Here is a 23,183-nt window from a genome sequence, read left to right as displayed (position 1 = left end):
GAATTCGAACCCATAGTCCCTTGACTCGGGCGAGAGTGCTTCCACTGAGCCATGGCTGACATGGTCCTTTCCCTGTTCCCTAGACCGTACCTGTGTTATTACACTAACCCCACCCATTCATACTGTGTGGGCCTTCACTCTGTTGTTAAACATTAGGCAAAGCATTTGATGCAACAACAAAAACACCAAGAACTTACATTAATATAGTGCCTTTAATGCAATGAAACATCTCACGGCGCTTAACAACATCGCTATCAATAAGAGACATTTTTGACACCGAGCCACAGAGAAAGATATCAGGACAGATTAGCAAAAGGTTGATCAAAGAAGTAGTTTTTAAGAAGAATCTTGAAAGAGGTGGATTTTTACGGGGGAATTCCAGAGTTTAGAGCCTCAGCAGCTGAAGGCCCGGCTGCTAATGGTGGAGCAATTAAAATCAGGGGAGCGCAGGGATCTTGGAGGGTTGTGGGGCTGGAAAGATGAGAGAGAGAGAGAGAGAGAGAGCACCAATGCCAGGGAGAGTTTTGAAACCAAGGAGCCAATGTAGGTCAGTGAGCACAGGGGTAATGGGTGAATGAAATTATAGCAATGGGCCCTGACTTGCGCACACGATTAGATGAGACCCAGTCTTTGTTTGAGTGCACTATTGCCTGTGTGATCATTACACCAGATCCACCATTGTGTTCGGTATAACACTAGAATCTGTCTTATTATTGGATCATGCACTGTCTATGTTACTCTCATGGTGAACCTTTCATTTGCTGTTATTACTCTGAACCCTGTCTCTCGAATTGTTACACTAGACCCGGCCTCTGCTGTATTAGAAAATAACCTGCCCGTTATTCCAGTTCTAGTGCATACCTCTATTATTATAACTCTAGACCTTGTCTCTCGTTGTTTTCAAGAGTATGCTTCTGGTATTGTTAAAGTCGACCCGGCTTCTGTTATTGTTACACTATCACCTCTTTCAGTTATTATTGCCAAAAAACTATTTCAATTATTAAACAATTGTTTCTAGTGTAAAACAAGCCCCGTCTCAGTTATTACTGCACTAGACCCTATCTCTGTTTATATTACACTAGAACTTGTCTCTGTTTATATTACACTAGAACAGAAAATGCTGGCAATCTCAGCGGGTCAGGCAGCATCGATGGAGAGAAATAGTGAATGTTTCAGGTCGATGCTTTTGTATATTACACTAGATCCTGTTTCTGTTTATATTACACTAGGCCCAGTCTCAGTTATTGGCCCTGAAATTCTGGCCTCCCTGGGGAGTGTGTATGGACCCGAGAAGGCATCGCAAAAGCTGGTTTTCGGTTGCGCACGTGCCAAAAACAAGTTTTTCCGATCTGTCAAGTTTCTGGATTGTCAGATCACGCGCATCTCGGCAGCAAGGACATTCCCACAGCAGAGATTGCGCTCTTTGCTCATCTCTTGCCCTGCGAATATCCTTAAAACTCTTGTGCCTGGTAAAAGCAGGCGCATAGCCTACTTTTACCAGTGTAAGAGTTTTAAAACAGATCAAAAACATATAAAAATAAAATTTAAAAATACATATTTGTTAAAAACCCTGCCCACTCAGGGTATTTTAAACCATAATTACATTTTTTTTTAAATCGGCAAATATTTTTTTTCAAAAACATTTCTATCAACTTGAAATTCTATAATGTATTTAAGTGAGGTGTTTTTTTAAAATGTTTTATGTAATTTTGGAGGTGTTTCTCATCCAGAGTAATAGGAGTTTCAGACTTATAAAACTCCTATTACTATGAATGAGAAAATACTTTACTGTGATTGGGTGTTCAGGTCCACGTGACTCCTACAGACGTCCCAACATGAAAACGCTCCGTTGCACAAGAGGAGGCCTCGAGTCCAGAATCTCTGGTGAGTGTTCGACCAAAAGGTAAGTGCGCATCTTTTCTCCTATTTTTAGTCGAACACCTGCAGGGAGAAGAAACTGGGATTTCAGGCCCATTATTGCACTGGACCCTGTCTCAGTAATTACTGCACTAGACCCTGTGTCAGTTTATATTAACTTCAACCCTGCCTTAGTTATTCCTGCACTAGAAGATGCCCACAAATATTGAAAGTGGTTGGGGAACAAACAGTGAAAGTAACATTCAGAAAAAAAAGACGATTGTGGAAACAAATAATGCAAATTTCGCAGGAGAGTTGCAAGCGTTTCATTCCTTTCCAAATGAAGAAGACAGAATGACAGATTTATTAACCTTACCTCAGGTATAGGTCCAGTTTCATTTTTACCTTCACTTACACCAATCATCACACACTACACGCAGACTGGTGGGTGGCTGCTCATTATCCTCGGTATGATTTAATCCCCTTTCCAATTGAATACTGGGGACAGTTTCATTTTTACCTGGGGAAGCTCGGAGCCAGACATGGAACATACTGCATCCCAGAGAGGCTTCACACACTGCCCCTTCCCTGGGGCAGCTCAGGGTTAAACACTGAACATACTGCACCCCACAGGGACATTACACTGTCCCTTCCCTGGGACAGCTCAGGGTTAAACACTGAACATACTGCACCCCACAGGGACATTACACACTGTACCTTCCCTGGGGCAGCTCAGGGTTAAACACTGAACATACTGCACTCTACAGAGATATCACACACTGACCATGAGCTGTCCCAAGGAGGGGGCAGACACCGAACATACTGCACCCCACAGGGACATCACACACACTACACTCCCTGGGGCAGCTCAGGGTCAGACACTAAACATACTCCTCACAAACTTCCCCCTCCCTGTGAACTCGTCTATATTTCAACAGTCGGAGGACAGTGAATGCCTTCACACATCCAGAGCAAGTGAACGACTTCTCCCCGGTGTGACTGCACTGCTGAATTTCCAGCTCAGACGGGTAATTGAATCCCTTCCCACAGTCCCCACATTTCTATGGTTTCTCCGTGGTGCAGATGTCCTTGTGTCTCTCCCGGTTAGACAACCAGTTGTAGCCTCGTCCACACACACAACACGTGTACAGTTTCTCCCCGCTGAGAATGGTTTTCGGGCTGTGTAACTGGTTAAAGCTCTTTCCACAGTCAATGCACTGGAACACTCTCACGCGGGTGTGTGTCTTAGTGCTTTCCAGTCACACTGATGTTTGAAATCTTTTCCCAGACAAAACAGGCAAACATTTCTCTTTCCACATTCAAAGGCCGATGATATTCAGGTCCTGAGGAATCGTGACTCTGTCAGATCTTGACAAGATGGTTGGTTTAAGTTTCCTGTTTGCGTATTTTCTCCTTATAATATCCTGTAAAAGGAGTTTACAAAAGTCATCACTGTAAGTCCAGGACAAATATTCAGAACGGACAATTCTACATTCTATGGAACATTTTTTCCTCTCTTGCTCCCCAAAAGCTATAAATTCCCGTCCCACACACTCTCCCCTCCTTCCTGTGCTGAAATCCAAACCTATTGCACCAGCTCCAACATTTTCTACACCGCTCCCAGTTTTCTCACTCCCTCTGCTCTGGTTGGGTTCAGTTTTGCACCCGCTGTGCGCAGTGTGAGGATAAAATCAATGAGCTACTGATTTTCTCTGCTGGTCACTGGGCCTTTTGTGCTGGCCCAATCGGGTGAGCCTGGATTGGCCCAGGGTCGCCAGACAAGAATCAGCACAACAAGGCTCCCTTTCAGGGGCCACTGACCTGGGCACAAACATGTGGCCCAATCAAACTGAAACCCCGCCCACCCGTTGTCTCTGTCCAAAGGGCCGCGCATTCGCCGCGAGACCCGCCCTGCCCAAGATGGCGGCCGGTGAGCCTGCGCCCCTAGGCGGTCACTGATTCGAGGCCTGGGACCGACCCCTGGTGTTTGTAAAGCTGATAATGCGGCGTGTTTTCTCTCGGGGCCTGCACTCGTTGTGTGTGAAGCCCGTGTCCCCCCCGGGATTTATTTACCCGCTGCCACCGCCATCTCACCCGCCGCTCGACCGTGCATGCTCAGCTCACGCTGCCCGGGTGGTTGACAGCTCCGCACCAATAGGCTGGAGCCCGAGCGAGCGGTTAATCCCCAACCAATCGGAGTGTGAGAAACGCGGAGCTGAGCCCGGGACTGACAGATCTGGGCAGGGCCACAAGATGTTCCCCAGGGACTGCAGCAGCTTCTCACCCCCGGGGCGTGGGCCCTCAATAACCTGCTAACCTGCTGAAGGAAAGTTCCAGAACAAACTGAACCGAATGGAGCGGATTCAGCCCCGCCCAGCACCTGGTGGGCTCCTTGTCTGACGGGAGCAGGGACCAATAGGAAGAGCCCGGCGGAGGTGGGAGGAGTGAGCTGGCGGCGGGTCCTCCACCCAATGGCAGTGCAGCAAGGGGGCGGGGCCTGGTGCCCAGCTCAGGTGCGCTGGGGCCGATTGTGGCGCGCTGTCGCCAGGTGACAGCAGCTGAATGAGCACAGAGCCGGGGCTGGTATCTGGGAGAGGGGCCACAGCGAGCACACAGCTGGGGCTGGAATCTGGGAGAGGGGCCACAGCGAGGACAGAGCTGGGGCTGGAATCTGGGAGAGGGGCCACAGCGAGGACAGAGCTGGGGCTGGAATCTGGGAGAGGGGCCACAGCGAGGACAGAGCTGGGGCTGGAATCTGGGAGAGGGGCCACAGCGAGGACAGAGCTGGGGCTGGAATCTGGGAGAGGGGCCACAGCGAGGACAGAGCTGGGGCTGGAATCTGGGAGAGGGGCCACAGTGAGCACAGAGCTGGGGCTGGAATCTGGGAGAGGGGCCACAGTGAGCGGCCTTTCAAAGGGCCAGAAGCACAGCAGCTTCACAACACCAGCTTATTTAAATACATATTTCCTGCAGTGTCAGAGACAGCCTTGGTCACTGCAAAAACTGTATTAATGGCCCGGAATTTGTGGTAAGCGGCCTTGGCCCCGAAATTAGAGATTTCTGTGTCGAGACATTCGTGTTCAAATCAAGAGTATACTGGGAATAAGAACATAAGAAATAAGAGCAGGAGTACACCATAGGGCCCCTCGAGCCTGCTCCGCCATATAATACGATAATGGCTGATCCGATCAAGGACTCAGGTCCACGTCCCTGCTTGCTCCCCATAACCCATTATTCCCTGATCGGTTTAGAAACTGTCTATCTCTGTCTTAAATTTATTCAGTGACCCTGCTTCCACAGCTCTCAGGGACAGTGAATTCCACAGATTTACAACCCTCAGAAGAAATTTCTCCTCATCTCAGTTTTTAATGGGTGGCCCCTTATTCTAAGATTATGCCCCCTTGTTCTAGTCTCCCCCATCAGTGGAAACATCCTCTCTGCATCCACCTTGTCAAGCCCCCTCATAATCTTACACATTTCGATAAGATCACCTCTCATTCTGCTGAATTCCAATGAGTAGAGGGCCAACCTACTCAGCCTTTCCTCATAAGTCAACCTAGTGAACCTTCCCTAAACTGCCTTCAAAGCAAGTATATCCTTTTGTAAATATGGAAATCAAAACAACGCAGTATTCCAGGTGTGGCCTCACCAATAACCTGTATAACTGGAGCAAGACTACCTTGCTTTTATACTCCATCCTCTTTGCAATAAAAGCCAAGATTCCATTGGCCTTCCTGATCACTTGCTGTAGCTGCATACTAACCTTTTGTGTTTCATGCACAAGTACCCCCAGGTCCCTCTGTACTGCAGCACTTTGCAATATTTACCCATTTAAATAATAACTTGTCTTTGATTTTTTTCTGCCAAAGTGCAGAACCTCACACTTTCCAACATTATACTCCATCAGCCAAATTTTTGCCAACTCACTTAGCCTGTCTATATCCTTTTGCAGATTTTTGTGTATCCTCACATTGCTTTTCCTCCCATCTTTGTATCAGCAGCAAACTAGGCTCTGTTTCACATAGAAACAGAAAATAGGTGCAGGAGTAGGCCATTCAGCCCTTCGAGCCTGCACCGCCATTCAATGAGTTCATGGCTGAACATGCAACTTCAGTACCCCCTTCCTGCTTTCTCACCATACCCCTTGATTCCCCCTAGTAGTAAGGACTTCATCTAACTCCCTTTTGAATATATTTAATGAATTGGCCTCAACTACTTTCTGTGGTAGAGAATTCCACAGGTTCACCACTCTCTGGGTGAAGAAGTTTCTCCTCATCTCGGTCCTAAATGGCTTACCCCTTATCCTTAGACTGTGACCCCTGGTTCTGGACTTCCCCAACATTGGGAACATTCTTCCTGCATCTAACCTGTCTAAACCCGTCAGAATTTTAAACGTTTCTATGAGGTCCCCTCTCATTCTTCTGAACTCCAGTGAATACAAGCCCAGTTGATCCAGTCTTTTTTGATAGGTCAGTCCCACCATCCCGGGAATCAGTCTGGTGAATCTTCGCTGCACTCCCTCAATAGCAAGAATGTCCTTCCTCAAGTTAGGAGACCAAAACTGTACACAATACTCCAGGTGTGGCCTCACCAAGGCCCTGTACAACTGTAGTAACATGTACTGTAGCTGTTTTGGGGCTATGTTGATGGCGATGACAGAGCGGATTAACCGGTGGTCTGTCCAGCAGTCGTCAGCTCCCGTCATGGCGCGGAAGATGCGCAAGTCCCTGTGGTCCCTCACTTGGACGATGACATAGTCTAGCAGATGCCAGTGCTTGGAGCGAGGGTGCTGCCATGAGGCCTTATACTAGTCTTTCTGGTGTTGGTTATGACAAGGCCATGTTCTAAGCATGTCGACAGGAGGAGGGTACAGTTGGAGTTGGTTTTCCCTACCCCTCTCTGCCGATCACACCTCGCAAAGGTCAGTGTCCTTTCCAACTCTGGCGTTGAAGTCACCCCGGATGATCAGCTTGTCACCCGTTGGGACTCGGGACAGGGATTGTTGCAGATGGAGTAGAATTCCTCTTTGGTCTCGTCTGTAGCTTCCAGTGTTGGGGCTTACGCGCTGGCTCCGGGTTAGGGTGGGTCGAAGAGTCATGAGGCGTTCATTTATACTGCAAGGGAGTCTCCGAGATGCCCAACTCGTTAATTTTTTAATGGCGAAGCCTACCCCATGGAGGCAGCGATCTTCTGGTTTACCTTTCCAGAAGAAGGTGCAACCACCTTGTTCCTTGAGTTGGCCTTCCCCTGCCCGCCGGGTGCCGCTTAAGGTAGCAATGTCAATGTCGAACGATCTGAGTTCCCAGGCAACGATAGCAGTCTGGCATTCCGGTCTGTCACTGTTGGGGTTGTCCATCAGGGTCCTGACATTCCAGGTTCCGAACTTCATTTTGAAAGGTGGAAGATGCCTGTGCGTGAATTCTTTTAACGTGGGGTGGTCGTTGCACACTGGCTACCACATGGGCTTGGCAAAGCAAGGCCTTGGTCCAGTGGCAAGGGGGTCCAAGACAACTGGAAACCAGGCTCCGCTGCATGGGCCTAGTACATACACACACATACTCCGACTGTCCTCCTTACTCCTTCCCACAGGTCCTCTCTCCCTGGGTTTCACAGGATGCAGTGTAGGCCTCACGAACTTGCTGTTGGCCCGTGCTGTTCCTTCCCTGGGCCACGACCCCATTGCTGGTCCACACTACGCCACTCCTGGACCTCAATCTCTGTTCCTCACCACTTCCCACCACCGGGCCTCGCCGGTCCCAACCTCTGCTCCTCGCCGACCACCAGACCTCCCGCTGCTCGCCAACCTCCGGGCCTCCCGCCCCTGCTGCTGGGCTCGACCTTGCTCCAAGAGACGCCACCAATCAGCTACCTGGGTTGCCACGATGTCCGATTTATCGCTCTGCTTTGGTCGACCTTTCAGGATGGCTCACGCTGCTCCCTGTAGTGGCTGCCTCCTCTTATTCCCCACTGCCGGTGTTGTTCCCTTACAGGTCGGGTCGGTGACTATCTTATATTGATGGCCTCTAGTTTTGCTCTTCCCCACAAGTGGAAACACTCCCTCCCACTCTATCAAAACCTTTCATAATTTTAATGACCTCTATTAGGTCACCCCTCCACCATCTTTTTTCTACCCAGCCTGTTCATCCTTTCCCGATAAGTATAACCTCGCATTTCTGGTATCATCCTTGTAAATCTTCTCTGCACCCTCTCCATGCCTCTATATCCTTTTTATAATATAGCGACCAGAATTGTACAGTGTGATCTAACGAAGGTTCGATACAAGTTTAGCATAACTTCTGTACTTTTCAATTCAATCTAACTAGAAATAAACCCTAGTGTTTGATTTGCTTTCTCATGGCCTTATTAACCTGTATCACTACTTTTCGTGATTTCTGTATTTGTACTTAGAGATCCATTTCCTCTTCCGCCCCATAGTTTCTCATTCTGCACATATGTGACCTCCCTACTCTTAACAAAATGTAATATCTGTATCTCACACTTATCTGTGTTGAAATCATTTGCCAATTATATGCCCATTCTGTGAGTTTATTAAAAGTCTTCTTGTAATTTATTGACTATCCCTCCTAATTTGGTGTCATCTGCAAATCTATTCCCCGTAATCCCCTCTCCTCTTTATATAATCATTCCTGTGTTTAACTCGGGTCAGTGAACATGAGAACGCAGGAGTAGAACCACAGCTGCTGCAGAGACCCCTCGCTTACCTCCACTGTCTCCAGCCTGCAGACTACGTACACTCCTTTTTTTCCTCCAGTGTTTTCTATCACCTCTCTACCTCTACTGTCTTCACCTGATCTTCCTCTGCTGGTCGCTTTGCTCAGAAACAAGTTTTTCTGAGGTTTTTATGCCAGTGGAACTCTTGTTGGGCCACGAGACTGGCTCTATGTTCGACCTCAGACTAACTTTGCTTACCCATGACACGTGTGTTTGCGACTTTCTCATTGTTTAACGCTAAACCCGACATAAAAGGAGAATTTATTTTCCAACAGACGGGTATACAAAGTATTAAATTCCAGCCTAGTTATTTGCAGCATCAACAAATCACACACCTCCAGTACCATAATTAACGTCGATCAGTCCTGGATGTGATTAATTGCAGAATCAGACCACTGCAGTGAAGTGTGAACTCGCTGGGGTATCAGCAGGTCAGATGGATTGGTGAATCGTTTTTCACTCAGGGAATAGGGAAACAGCCTCTACCCAGTGTGAATGCGCTCATGTTTCAGAAGGTGGGATGATTGCGTACATGTCTTACCTCAGAGAGAGCATTTGAACGGGCTCTCGTCAACAGTCTTTGGAGCTTTCACAGCTCTTTTTGCTGACAGAACATTTAAACGGTTTGTCCTCGCTGTGAACTCGCTGGTGTCTCACGAGGTTCGATGACCTCCCAAACCTCTTCCCGCAGTGAGAGCAGGTGAAGGGCCTCTCCCCGGTGTGAACGCGTTGATGCACCTTCACCTCTTCAGTGCTTTTAAAGCTCTTCTCGCACTCGGGGCATTTAAAGGGTCTCTCGTCAGTGTGAACTCGCTGGTGCACACGCAGGTAGGATGAACGAGCGAATGCCCTCCCACACACTGAGCAGGTAAACGGCCTCTCCCCAGTGTGAATCTGCTGGTGTACCAGCAGGGCGGATGACTGAGGGAATCCCTTTCCACACACGGAGCAGGTGAACGGTCTGTCCTCAGTGTGAGCACGCTGGTGTATCACCAGGGTGGATGACTGAATGAATCCCTTCCCACACATGGAGCAGGTGAATGGCCTCTCCCCGGTGTGAACTCGCTGGTGTACCAGTAGGGCGGATGAATATGTGAATCGTTTCCCGCATTGAGAGCAGGTGAAAGGCCTCTCCCCGGTGTGAACTCGCTGGTGCTGCATCAGGTCGCTCGACCTTTTAAAGCACTGCTCACAGTCAGGGCATTGAAAAGGTCTCTCCTCGCTGTGAACCCGCTCGTGTGACAACAGATTGCAAGACTGGGTAAACCTCTTCTCACAGTGAGAGCAGGCGAAGGGCCTCTCCCCGGTGTGAACTCGCTGGTGCCTCAGCAGTTTCCCCGAGTGGTTAAATCCCTTCCCGCACACGGAGCAGGTGAATGGCCATTTTCCAGTGCAACTGTGTTGATGAGTTTTCAGCTGAGACGCAGAATTTACTCCCTTCCCACAGTCCCCACATTGACAGAGTCTCTCCACAGTGTGACTGCACTTGTGTCTCTCTAGGCTGGACGATCGGCTGAAGGAGCGTCCACACAGGGAACACGTGTACAGTTTGTCTGCTCTCTGATTGCTGCTTTCCCCTTCCATATTCCGACAATATTCAGGCCCTGATGATCGAGTGACTCTGTCAGATCTTGCTGTGATCTTTGCTTCAAGTTTCCCTCCTGCACATCCTCTACTTGCAATGCCCTGTAAAACAAGTTAACATCACGAATTACTGTAAGTGCAGGAGAGAATTTCAGAATACACAATTTTCAATCTTACATTTTCTTTACGTTCCGGTCAAATACGCTCTCCCTCCTCTCTGCGCTAAAATCAAGATCTAGCACAATGTCACTGTCCCTTTAACAACAACTTGTATTTATAAAGCGCCTTTAACGTAGGTGTTTCACACAAGTATTATAAGACGAAAACATTTGACAGAGCCACATAAGGAGAAATTAGGGCAGGTTTGGTCAAAGATATAGATTTTAAGAAGCATCTTAAAGGAGCAAAGAGAGGTAGAGTCACGATGAGGTTTAGGTCGTGAGGCATACACTGTGTCCTATGAATCCCAAGGAGAGAGGACCTGTGGGAAGGAGGAAGGAGGATAGTAGGAGTATGTGTGTGTGTGTGTGTGTGTGTGTGTGTGTGTGTATGTGTACCAGGCCCATGCAGCAGAGCCTGGTCTCCAGTCATCTTGGATCCCCTTGCCACTGGACCATAAGAACATAAGAAATAGGAGCATGAGTAGGTAATTTAGCCCATCGAGCATGCTCCGCCATTTAATATCATGGCTGATCCGATCATAAATTCAGCTCCACTTCCCCTGCCCGCTCCCCATAACTGCACGATATAAAAGTTCACGGGATTGGGGGTAATATATTAGCATGGATAGAGGATTGGCTAACCAACAGAAAACAGAGAGTCGTGATAAATGGTTCATTCTCGGGTTGGCAATCAGTATCTAGTGGAGTGCCGCAGGGATCAGTGCTGAGACCCCATCTATTTATAATCTATATTAACGATGTGGAAGAAGGGACAGAGTGTAACGTAGCCAAGTTTGCTGACGATACAAAGATGGGAGGAAAACACACAAAATCTGCAAAAGGACATAGATAGGCTAAGTGAGTGGGTAAAAATTTGGCAGGTGGAGTACAATGTTGGAAAGTGGGAGGTCATGCTCTTTGATATTTTTCTGCCAAAGTGCAAGTTATTATTTAAATGGAGAAAGATTGCAAAGTGCTGCAGTACAGCGGGACCTGGGGGTACTTGTGCATGAAACACAAAAGGATAGTATGCAGGTACAGCAAGTGATCAGGAAGGCCAATGAAATCTTGGCCTTTATTGCAAAGGGGATGGAGTATAAAAGTGGGGAAGACTTGCTACAGTTATAAAAGATATTGGTGAGGCCACAGCTGGAATACTGCGTGCAGTTTTAGTTTCCATATTTACGAAAGGATATACTTGCTTTGGAGGCAGTTCAGAGAAGGTTCACTAGGCTGATTGTGGAGAAGAGGGGGTTGATTTATGAGGAAAGGTTGAGTAGGTTGGGCCTCTACTCATTGGAATTCAGAAGAATGAGAGGGGTGATCGTATCGAAATGTACAAGATTATGAGGGGGCTTGACAAGGTGATGCAGAGAGGATGTTTCCACTGATAAGGGAGACTAGAACTAGAGGCCATAATCTTAGAATAAGGGGCCACTCATTTAAAACTGAGATGAGGAGAAATTTCTTCTCTGAGAGGGTTGTAAATCTGTGGAATTCGCTGCATTAGAGAGCTGTGGAAACTAGAACATTGAATAAATTTAAGACAGAAAGAGACAGTTTCTTAAACGATAAGGGAATAAGGGGTTATGGGGAGCGGGCAGAGAAGTAGGCCTGAGTCCATGATCGGATCAGCCATAATTGTATTAAATGGCGGAGCAGGCTCGAGGGGCCTTATGGCCTACTCCTGTTCCTATTTCTTATGTTCTTAACCCTTTGTTCCCTTATCGCTTAAAAATCTGTCTATCACCGCCTTAAATATATTCAATGACCCAGCCTCCACAGCTCTCTGGGATAGAGAATTCCACAGATTTACAACCCTCAGAGAAGAAATTCCTCGTCAACTCAGTTTTAAATGGGTGGCCCCTTAAAGGTAGTAATCTCAGGATTGCTACCAGTGCTACATGGTAGTCAGAGTAGAAGTAGCAGGATAGCTAAGATGAATACGTGGCTTGAAGAGTGGTGCAGGAGAGGGGTGTTTCAAATTCCTAGGACATTGGAACCGGTTCTGGGGAAGGTAGGACCAGTACAAACCGGATGGTCTGCACCTGGGCAGAACTGGAACCAATGTCCTAGGGGGAGTGTTTGCTCATGCTGTTGGGGAGGGGTTAAACTAATATGGCAGGGGGATGGAAACCAATGCAGGGAGACAGAGGGAAGTAAAATGGGGGCAGAAGCAAAAGATAGAAAGAAGAAAAGTAAAAATGGAGGGCAGAGAAACCCATGGCAAAAAGCAAAGAGGGCTATATTACAGCAAAATTCTAAAGGGACAAAGTGTGTTTAAAAAAACAAGCCTGAAGGCTGTGCCTCAGTGCGAGGAGTATTCGTAATAAGGTGAACGAATTAACTGTGCAGGCAGCTATTAACGAACATGATATAATTGGGATTACAGAGACATGGCTCCAGGGTGACCAAGGCTGCGAACTCAACATCCAGGGGTATTCAACATTCAGGAAGGATAGACAGAAAGGAAAACGAGGTGAGGTAGCTTTGCTGGTTAAAGAGGAAATTAATGCAATAGTAAGGAAGGACATAAGCTTGGATGATGTGGAATCTGTATGGGTAGAGCTGCGGAATATCAAAGGGCAGAAAATGCTAGTGGGAGTTGTGTACAGACCACCAAACAGCAGTAGTGAGGTTGTGGACAGCATCAAACAAGAAATTAGAGATGCGTGCAATAAAAGTACAGAAGTTATCATGGGCGACTTTAATCTACATATAGATTGGACGAACCAAACTGGTAACAATACGGTGGAGGAGAATTTCCTGGAGTGTATTAGGGATGGTTTTCTAGACTAATATGTCGATGAACCAACTAGAGGGCTGGCCATCCTAGGCTGCGTGATGTGTAATGAGAAAGGACTAATTAGCAATCTTGTTGTGCGAGGCCCCTTAGGGAAGAGTGACCATAATATGGTAGAATTCTTTATTAAGATGGAGAGTGACACAGTTAATTCAGAGACTAGGGTCCTGAACCTAAGGAAAAGTAACTTCGATGGTATGAGATGTGAATTGGCTATAATAGACAGGCGAATGATACTTAAAGGGTGGATAGGCAATGGCAAGCATTTAAAGATCACATGGATGAGCTTCAACAATTGTACATCCCTGTCTGGAGTAAAAATAAAACGAGGAAGGTGGCTCAACCGTGGCTAACAAGGGAAATTAAGGATCGTGTTAAATCCAAGGAAGCAATATAAATTGGCCAGAAAAAGCAGCAAACCGGAGGACTGCGAGAAATTTAGAATTAGCAGTGGAGGACAAAGGGTTTAATTAGGAGGGGGAAAACAGAGTATGAGAGGAAGCTTGCTGGGAACATAAAAACTGACTGCAAAAGCTTCGAGAGATATATGAAGAGAAAAAGATTAGTGAAGGCAAACGTAGGTCCCTTGCAGTCAGACTCAGGTGAATTTATAATGGGGAACAAAGAAATGGCAGACCAATTGAATAAATACTTCGGTTCTGTCTTCACGAATGAAGACACAAATAACCTTCCGGAAATATTAGAGGACCGAGGGTCTAGCGAGAAGGAGGAGCTGAAGGAAATCCTTATTAGTCAGGAAATTGTGTTAGTGAAATTGATGGGATTGAAGGCTGATAAATCCCCAGGGCCTGATAGTCTGCATCCCAGAGTACTTAAGGAAGTAGCCCTAGAAATAGTGGATGCATTGGTGATCATTTTCCAACAGTCTATCAACTCTGGATCAGTTCCTATGGACTGGAGGGTAGCTAATGTCACACCACTTTTTAAAAAAGGAGGGAGAGAGAAAACGGGTAATTATAGACCGGTTAGCCTGACATCAGTAGTGGGGAAAATGTTGGAATCAATTAGTAAAGATGAAATAGCAGCACATTTGGAAAGCAGTGACAGGATCGGTCCAAGTCAGCATGGATTTATGAAAGGCAAATCATGCTTGACAAATCTTCTGGAATTTTGTGAGGATGTTACCAGTAGAGTGGACAAGGGAGAACCAGTGGATGTGGTGTATTTGGACTTTCAAAAGGCTTGACAAGGTCCGACACGAGAAATTGGTGTGCAAAATTAAAGCACATGGTATTGGGGGTAATGTATTGATGTGGATAGAGAACTGGTTGGCAGACAGGAAGCAGAGTGTCGGGATAAACGGGTCCTTTTCAGAATGGCAGGCAGTGATGAGTAGGGTGCCGCAGAGCTTAGTGCTGGGACCCCAGCTATTTACAATATACATCAATGATTTAAGTGAAGGAATTGAGTGTAATATTTGCAGATGACACTAAGCTGGGTGGTGGTGTGAGCTGTGAGGAGGATGCTAATAGGCTGCAGGGTGACTTGGACAGGTTAGGTGAGTGGGCAAATACATGGCAGATGCAGTATAATGTGGATAAATGTGAGTTTATCTATTTTGGGGGCAAAAACACAAAGGCAGAATATTATCTGAATGGTGGCAGATTAGGAAAAGGGGAGGTGCAACGAGACCTGGGTGTCATGGTACATCAGTCATTGTACATCAGTCATTGAAAGTTGGCATGCAGGTACAGCAGGCGATGAAGGCGGCAAATGGCATGTTGACCTTCATAGCTAGGGGATTTGAGTATAGGAGCAGGGAAGTCTTACTGCAGTTGTACAGGGCCTTGGTGAGACCTCACCTGGAATACTGTGTTCAGTTTTGGTCTCCTAATCTGAGGAATGATGTTCTTGCTATTGAGGGAGTGCAGCGAAGGTTCATCAGACTGATTCCTGGGTAGCCAGGACTGACATATGAAGAGAGACTGGATTGACTGGGCCTGTATTCACTGGAGTTTAGAAGAATGAAGGGGGATCTCATAGAAACATATAAAATTCTGACGGGACTGGACAGGTAAGATGCTGGAAGAATGATCCCAATGTTGGGGAAGTCCAGAACCAGGGGTCACAGTCTAAGGATAAGGGGTAAGCCATTTAGGACTGAGATGAGGAGAAACTTCTTCACTCAGAGAGTTGTTAACCTGTGGAATTCTCTATCGCAGAGTTGTTGTTGATGCCAATTCGTTAGATCTATTCATGAGGGAGTTAGATATGGCCCTTACGGCTAAAGGGATCAAGGGGTATGGAAAGAAAGCAGGAAAGCAGTACCGAGGTGAATGATCAGCCATGATCTTATTGAATAGTGGTGCAAACTCGAAGGGCCGAAGGGCCGAATGGCCTATTCCTGCACCTATTTTCTATGTTTCTTTGTTTCTGAGACTATGCCCACTAGTTTTAGTTTCTCCTATGAATGGAAATATCCTGACTGCATCCACCTTGTCGAACCGCCTCATTATCTTACATGTTTCGATAAGATCACCTCTCATTCTTCTGAACTCCAATGTGTAAAGGCCCAACCTACTCAACATATCTTCATAAGTCAACCCCTTCATAGAAACATAGAAAATAGGTGCAGGAGTAGGCCATTCGGCCCTTCGAGCCTGCACCGCCATTCAATGAGTTCATGGTTGAACATGCAACCTCAGTACCCTATTCCTGCTTTCTCGCCATACCCCTTGACCCCCCAATAGTAAGGACTACATCCAACTCCTTTTTGAATATATTTAATGAATTGGCCTCAACAACTTTCTGTGGTAAAGAATTCCACAGGTTCACCACTCTCTGGGCGAAGAAGTTTCTCCTTATCTCGGTCCTAAATGGCTTACCCCTTATCCTTTAGACTGTGACCCCTGGTTCTGGACTTCCCCAACATTGGGAACATTCTTCCTGCATCTAACCTGTCTAAACCAGTCAGAATTTTAAACGTTTCTATGAGATCCCCTCTCATTCTTCTGCACTCCAGTGAATACAAGCCCAGTTGATCCAGTCTTTCTTGATATGTCAGTCCCACCATCCCGGGAATCAGTCTAGTGAACCTTCGCTGCACTCCCTCAATGGCAAGAATGTAATTCCTCTAGTTAGGAGTCCAAAACTGTACACAATACTCCAGGTGTGGCCTCACCAAGGCCCTGTACAACTGTAGTAACACCTCCCTGCCCCTGTACTCAAATCCCCTCGCTATGAAGGCCAACATGCCATTTGCTTTTTTAACCACCTGCTGTATCTGCATGCCAAACTTCAATGACTGATGTACCATGACACCCAGGTCTCGTTGCACATCCCCTTTTCCTAATCTGTCACCATTCAGATAATAGTCTGTCTCTCTGTTTTTACCACCAAAGTGGATAACCTCACATTTATCCACATTATACTTCATCTGCCATGCATTTGCCCACTCACCTAACCTATCCAAGTCACTCTGCAACCTCATAGCATCCTCCTCGCAGCTCACACTGCCACCCAACTTAGTGTCATCCGCAAATTTGGAGATACTACATTTAATCCCCTCGTCTAAATCATTAATGTACAATGTAAACAGCTGGGGCCCCAGCACAGAACCTTGCGGTACCCCACTAGTCACTGCCTGTCATTCTGAAAAGTACCCATTTACTCCTACTCTTTGCTTCCTGTCTGCCAACCAGTTCTCAATCCACATCAGCACACTACCCCCAATCCCATGTGCTTTAACTTTGCACATTAATCTCTTGTGTGGGACCTTGTCGAAAGCCTTCTGAAAGTCCAAATACACCACATCAACTGGTTCTCCCTTGTCCACTCTACTGGAAACATCCTCAATAAATTTCAGAAGATTTGTCAAGCATGATTTCCCTTTCACAAATCCATGCTGACTTGGACCTATCATATCACCTCTTTCCAAATGCACTGCTATGACATCCTTAATAATTGATTCCATCATTTTACCCACTACCGATGTCTGGCTGACCGGTCTATAATTCCCTGTTTTCTCTCTCCCTCCTTTTTTAAAAAGTGGGGTTACATTGGCTACCCTCCACTCGATAGGAACTGATCCAGAGTCAATGGAATGTTGGAAAATGACTGTCAATGCATCCGCTATTTCCAAGGCCACCTCCTTAAGTACTCTGGGATGCAGTCCATCAGGCCCTGGGGATTTATCGGCCTTCAATCCCATCAATTTTCCCAACACAATTTCCCGACTAATAAGGATGTCCCTCAGTTCCTCCTTCTTACTAGACCCTCTGACCCCTTTTATATCCGGAAGGTTGTTTGTGTCCTCCTTCGTGAACACCGAACCAAAGTACTTGTTCAATTGGTCTGCCATTTCTTTGTTCCCCGTTATGACTTTCCCTGATTCTGACTGCAGGGGACCTACATTTGTCTTTACTAATCTTTTTCTCTTTACATATCTATAGAAGCTTTTGCAGTCCATTTTAATGTTCCCTGCAAGCTTCCTCTTATACTCTATTTTCCCTGCCCTAATCAAACCCTTTGTCCTCCTCTGCTGAGTTATAAATTTCTCCCAGTTCATTGCTATTTCTGGCCAATTTGTATGCCACTTCCTTGGCTTTAATACTATCCCTGATTTCCCTTGATAGCCACGTTTGAGCCACCTTCCCTTTTTTATTTTTATGCCAGACAGGAATGTACAATTGTTGTAGTTCATCCATGCGGTCTCTCAATGTCTGCCATTGCCCATACACTGTCAACCCCTTAAGTATCATTCGTCAATCTATCCTAGCCAATTCACGCCTCATACCTTCAAAGTTACCCTTCTTTAATTTCTGGACCATGGTCTCTGAATTAACTGTTTCATTCTCCATCCTAATGTAGAATTCCACCATATTATGGTCACTCTTCCCCAAGGGGCCTCGCACAACGAGATTGCTAATTAATCCTCTCTCATTACACAACACCCACTCTAAGATCTCCTCCCCCCTAGTTGGTTCCTCGACATATTGGTCTAGAAAATCATCCCTTATGCACTCCAGGAAATCCTCCTCCACCGTATTGCTTCCAGTTTGGTTAGCCCAATCTTTGTGCATATTAAAGTCACCCATGATAACTGCTGCACCTTTACTGCATGCACCCCTAATTTCCTGTTTGATGCCCTCCCCAACATCACTACTACTGTTTGGAGGTCTGTACACAACTCCCACTGACGTTTTTTGCCCTGTGGTGTTCTGCAGCTCTACCCATATAGGTTCCACATCATCCAAACTAATGTCCTTCCTAACTATTGCATTAATCTCTTCTTTAACCAGCAATGCTGCCCCACCTCCTTTTTCTTTTATTCTATCCTTCCTGAATGTTGAATACCCTTGGATGTTGAGTTCCCAGCCCTGATCATCCTGGAGCCACGTCTCTGTAATCCCAATCACATCTGTTAACATTTATTTGCAGTTAATTCATCCACCTTATTACGGATACTCCTTGCATTAAGACACAAAGCCTTCAGGCGTTTTTTTTTTAAAACACCCTTTATCCTTTTAGAATTATGATGTTGTGTGGCCCTTTTTGTTTCTTGCCTTGGTTTACTCAGCCTTTCACTGTTGCTTTTTACCTTTCTACCATCTGTTTCTGACTCCATGTTACTTCGCCCTGTCTTGCTGCATAGGTTCCCATCCCCCTGCCATATTAGTTTAAACACTCCCAAACTGCATTAGCAAATGTTACCCCCAGGACATCAGTTCCAGTCCTGCCCAAGTGCAGACTGTTCCTTTTGTACAGGTCCCACTTCCCCCATAACTGGTTCCAATATCCCAGGAATATGAATCCCTCCCTCTTGCACCACTGCTCAAGCCACGTATTTATTCTAACTATCATCTCTGGAATCAACCTAGTGAACCTTCTCCGAACTGCCACCAATGCAAGTAATATCCTTTTTTAAATACGGAGACCAAAACTATACGCAGTACTCTTGGTGTGACCTCACCCATACCCTGTATAGTTGTAGCAGGGCTTCTCTGTTTTTATACTCTATCCCCCTTGCAATAAAGGCCAACATTCCATTTGCCTTCCTGATTATTTGCTGTACCTGCATACTAACTTTGTGTTTCATGCACAAGGTCTCTCTGTACTGCAGCACTTTACAATTTTTCTCCATTTAAAAAAATAATGAGCTTTTCTATTCTTTCTGCCAAAGTGGATAACCTCACATTGTACTCCATCTGGCAACTTTTTGCCCACTCACTTAGCCTGTCTATATCCCTTTGCAGATTGTTTGTGTTCTCCTCACAATTTGCTTTCCCACCCATCTTGGTATCATCAGCAAACTTGGCTACATTATACTCGGTCCCTTCATCCAAGTCATTAATGTAGATTGTAAATAGTTGACGCCCCAGCACTGATCCATGCTGCACCCCACTAGTCACTGTTTGCCAACTGGAAAATGACCCATTTATCCCGACTCTCTGTTTTCTGTTAGTTACCCAATGCTCTATCCATGCCAATATATTACCCCCAACCACGTGAACTTTTATCTTGTACAGTAACCTTTTATGTAGTACCTTATCGAATGCCTTCTGGAAATCCACGTACACCACATCCACTTGTTCCTCTTTATCCATCCTCAAAGAATTCCAGGAAATTTGTCAAACATGATTTCCCTTTCATAAAACCATGCTGACTTTGCTTGATTGAAATATGCTTTTCCAAATGTCCTGCTACTGCTTCCTTAATAATAGACTCTAGCATTTTCCCCAACTACGGATGTTAGGCTAACTGGTCTGTAGTTTCCTGCTTTCAGTCTGCTTCCTTTTTAAAAAAAAATAGGGGCATTACATTTACTGTTTTCTAATCCGTTGGGACCTCCCCAGAATCCAAGGAAATTTAGTAAATTACAACCAATGCATCCACTATTTCTGCAGCCACTTCTTTTCAGGTCCTAGGATGCAAGGCATCAGGTGGAGGAAACTTGTACACCTTTAGTCCCATTATTTTGCCGAGTACTACTTCTTTAGTGATAGTGATTGTTTTAAGTTCCTCCCTATAGCCCCTATAGATCAAGATCTTGCTCTGTCAAGCCCTTGTGGTAGCTGGTGTGCAACGGCCACCCCACGTTAAAAGAATTCACACACACGCATCTTCCATCCTTTTAAAATGACTATCGGGACCTGAAATGTCAGGACCCTCATAGACAACCCCAACAGCAACAGACTGGAACGCCGCACTGCCATCGTTGCCCGGGAACTCAGAAGTTTCAACGTAGACATCGCCGCCCTAAGTAAGACTCGGCAGGCAGTGGAAGGCCAGCTCAGAGAACACGGTGGTGGTTACACCTTCTTCTGGAAAGGTAAACCAAAGGAGGAAAATGCCGCCTCCATGGCGTAGGCTTCGTCATAAAAAATGAGCTAGTTGGATGTCTCAGAGACTCCCCTTGCGGGATAAATGAACGCCTCATGACTCTTCAGTTCACCCGAGCCCGGAACCAGTGCGCTACAGTCATCAGTGCATACACCCCAACACTGGAAGTTACAGACAAGACCAAAGAGGAATTCTATTCCAGCCTTGAACAATCCCTGTCCTGAGTCCCAACGGGCAACAGGCTGATCCTCCTTGGCGACTTCAATGCCAGAGTTGGTAAGGACACAGATCTCTGGGGAGATGTGATCGGCAGAGAGGGGATATGGAAAACCAACTCCAACTGTACCCTCCTCCTGACAAAATGCTTAGAACATGGCCTTGTCATTACCAACACCTTGTTCCATCAGAGAGCCAAGTACAAGGCTTCATGGCAACACCCTCGCTCCAAGCACTGGCATCTGCTAGAATACGTCATCGTCCGAGCAAGGGATCGCAAGCACATGTGCATCACCTGCGCCACGACAGGAGCTGACAACTGCTGGCTGGACCACCGCCTAATCCGCTCCGTCATCTCCATCAATGTAACCCCAAGACAGCAGCGGCAACAGAAGCAATGCCGCAAGAATATCAATGCTGGAGCACTCAAAGATCCTGCTAAGAAAGCCCTATTCAGCCAGCACCTCACTGCCAACTTGTCGACCACCAGTGATCCAGAGACGCAGAATATCCACAGCGCCTGGTCTGCCCTTAAGGCCTCCAAAATTAGCACCTGTGAAGAAACGCTCGGCCACCTGACCAGGAAACATCAAGGCTGGTTTGATAAGAACAACCAGGAGCTAATAAACTGCAAATGCAAGGCATTCTTGAACTGGAAACAGGAACACAACTAGAGAGCAAGAAAACAGCTCTACAGACGTCTGAAGGCCGAGGTCCAACAAAAAACTCTCGACTTAAAGAACAGATGGTGGGTGGAGAAAGCGCAGGAGATCCAGCAACTAGCCAACAACCATGATGTGCGTGGATTCTTTAGCGCAGTCAAGACCACCTACGGCCCAAGCACGCAAGGTCCTATCCCACTGTAGGCCAAGAACGGAGGGGTACTCATCAAGGACAGAGAGGCAGTCAGTGCCCGCTGGGAGGAGCACTTCGAAGATCTCCTTAACCGAGACTCTGTCTTCAACGTGAGTGTTCTCGACTCCATCCTACAACATGTTACCCACCACCACCTCAGCACAACCCCAGCCCGGCATTAGATTGAAAAGGCAATCCGACAACTGAAGAACAAAAAGGCCTCACGAGCAGATGAAATCCCTGCCGAAGCACTAAAGCATGGCGGAGAAGCACTTCTGGCGTGAATACATGAACTCATTTCTCGTATTTGGAAGGAGGCGAGCATGCCAGAGGTTCTCAGAGATGCCGTAACGTGACCATCTTCAAGAAAGGTGACAAGTCCGATTGGGGTAATTACAGAGAAGTCTCCTTGCTGTCTGCCACAGGGAAAGTCATCCCAAGAATCCTCCTCAATTGCTTTCTCCCTGTGGCTGAAGAGCTCCTCCCAGAGTCACAATGTGGATTCCGCCCACTAAGTGGCACAATGGACATGATCTTCACCGCGCCTCAAATTCAAGAGTAATGCAGGGAACTGCACCAACCTCTGTACATGGCCTTCTTTGACCTCACAAACGCATTCAACACTGTCAACCATGAGGGATTATGGAGTCTCTTCCTCAAATTCGGCTGCCCTCAAAAGTTTCATGACGATATGCAAGCCGTGATCCTGACCAACGGATCCACCACAGATCCAATTCACGTTTGGACTGGGGTCAAGCAAGGCTGTGTCATCGCACCAATGCTCTTCTTGATCTTCCTTGCTGCAAAGCTCCATGTCACCCTCAGAAAGCTTCCCGCTGGAGTGGAGTTAATCTACAGAACAAACGGGAAAGTGTTCAACCTCCGTCGCATACAGTCCAGATCCAAGGTCGTCACATCCTCTATCATTGAATTACAGTATCCAGATGACGCTTGGTCTGCGCACACTCGGAGGCCGAACTCCAAACCATCATCAACACCTTCACCGAAGTGTACGAGAGCATGGGCATTACATGCGTAAGACAAAGGTTCTCTCCCAACCTGTCCCCGCCACAGACTACTGCCTCCCAATTATCAAAATCCACGATGAGGCCTTGGACAACGTGGACAACTTTCCATATCTCGGGAGCCTACTGTCAACAAGGGTAGATGTCGATGAGGAAGTCCAACACCGCCTTCAGTGTGTCAGTACAGTCTTCGGTTGCCTGAGGAAGAGAGTGTTTGAAGACCAGGACCTCAAACCCGGCACCAAGCTCATGGTCTGCAGAGCAGTAGTGATACTCGTCCTCCCATATGCTTCAGCAACATGGACTATGTACAGCAGGCACCTCAAAGCACTGGAGAAGTACCACCAACGCTGACTCCGCAAGATCCTGCAAATCCATTGGCAGGATCGGCACACCAACGTTAGTGTTCTCAGTCAAGTCAACATCAAAGCATTGACCATGCTCGATCAGCTCTGATGGATGGGCCACGTCGTCCTCATGCCCGATACGAAACTCCCAAAACAAGCGCTCTACTCGGAGATCCAACACGACAAGCGAGCCCCAAGTGGGCAGAGGAAACTTTTCAAGAACACCCTCAAAGAATCCTTGAAAAAGTGCAACATCCCCACCGACACCTAGGAATCCCTGGCCCAAGACCGCTCAAAGTGG

General features: G+C 46.7%; 1 protein-coding gene across 3 annotated transcripts in view; it reads right to left on the bottom strand.

The window, feature by feature from the left end:
- Positions 1 to 212: 212 nt before the first annotated feature.
- LOC139238349 (zinc finger protein 271-like) overlaps positions 213 to 23,183 on the bottom strand; it is a 43,928-nt gene continuing 20,957 nt past the window's right edge. Inside the window, exons 1-2 of one of the 3 annotated variants that reach the window (XR_011588582.1) lie at positions 3,931 to 4,165; positions 213 to 3,281 (exon numbers count right to left, since the gene is read on the bottom strand). Coding sequence is in view for 1 of the 3 variants with exons in the window: in XM_070867473.1 (XP_070723574.1) it covers positions 9,160 to 9,985 (826 nt within the window). In the remaining 2 variants the exon portion in view is untranslated. Of the gene's footprint in view, positions 3,282 to 3,930; positions 4,166 to 9,130; positions 9,986 to 23,183 lie in introns of those variants that run through there. The other 2 variants (XR_011588583.1, XM_070867473.1) reach the window with 2 other exon arrangements.

Source organism: Pristiophorus japonicus, chromosome 2, assembly GCF_044704955.1.
Source record: "Pristiophorus japonicus isolate sPriJap1 chromosome 2, sPriJap1.hap1, whole genome shotgun sequence".
Classification (NCBI taxonomy): Eukaryota; Metazoa; Chordata; class Chondrichthyes; family Pristiophoridae; genus Pristiophorus; species Pristiophorus japonicus.
This window is presented reverse-complemented; position numbering and strand designations above follow the sequence as displayed.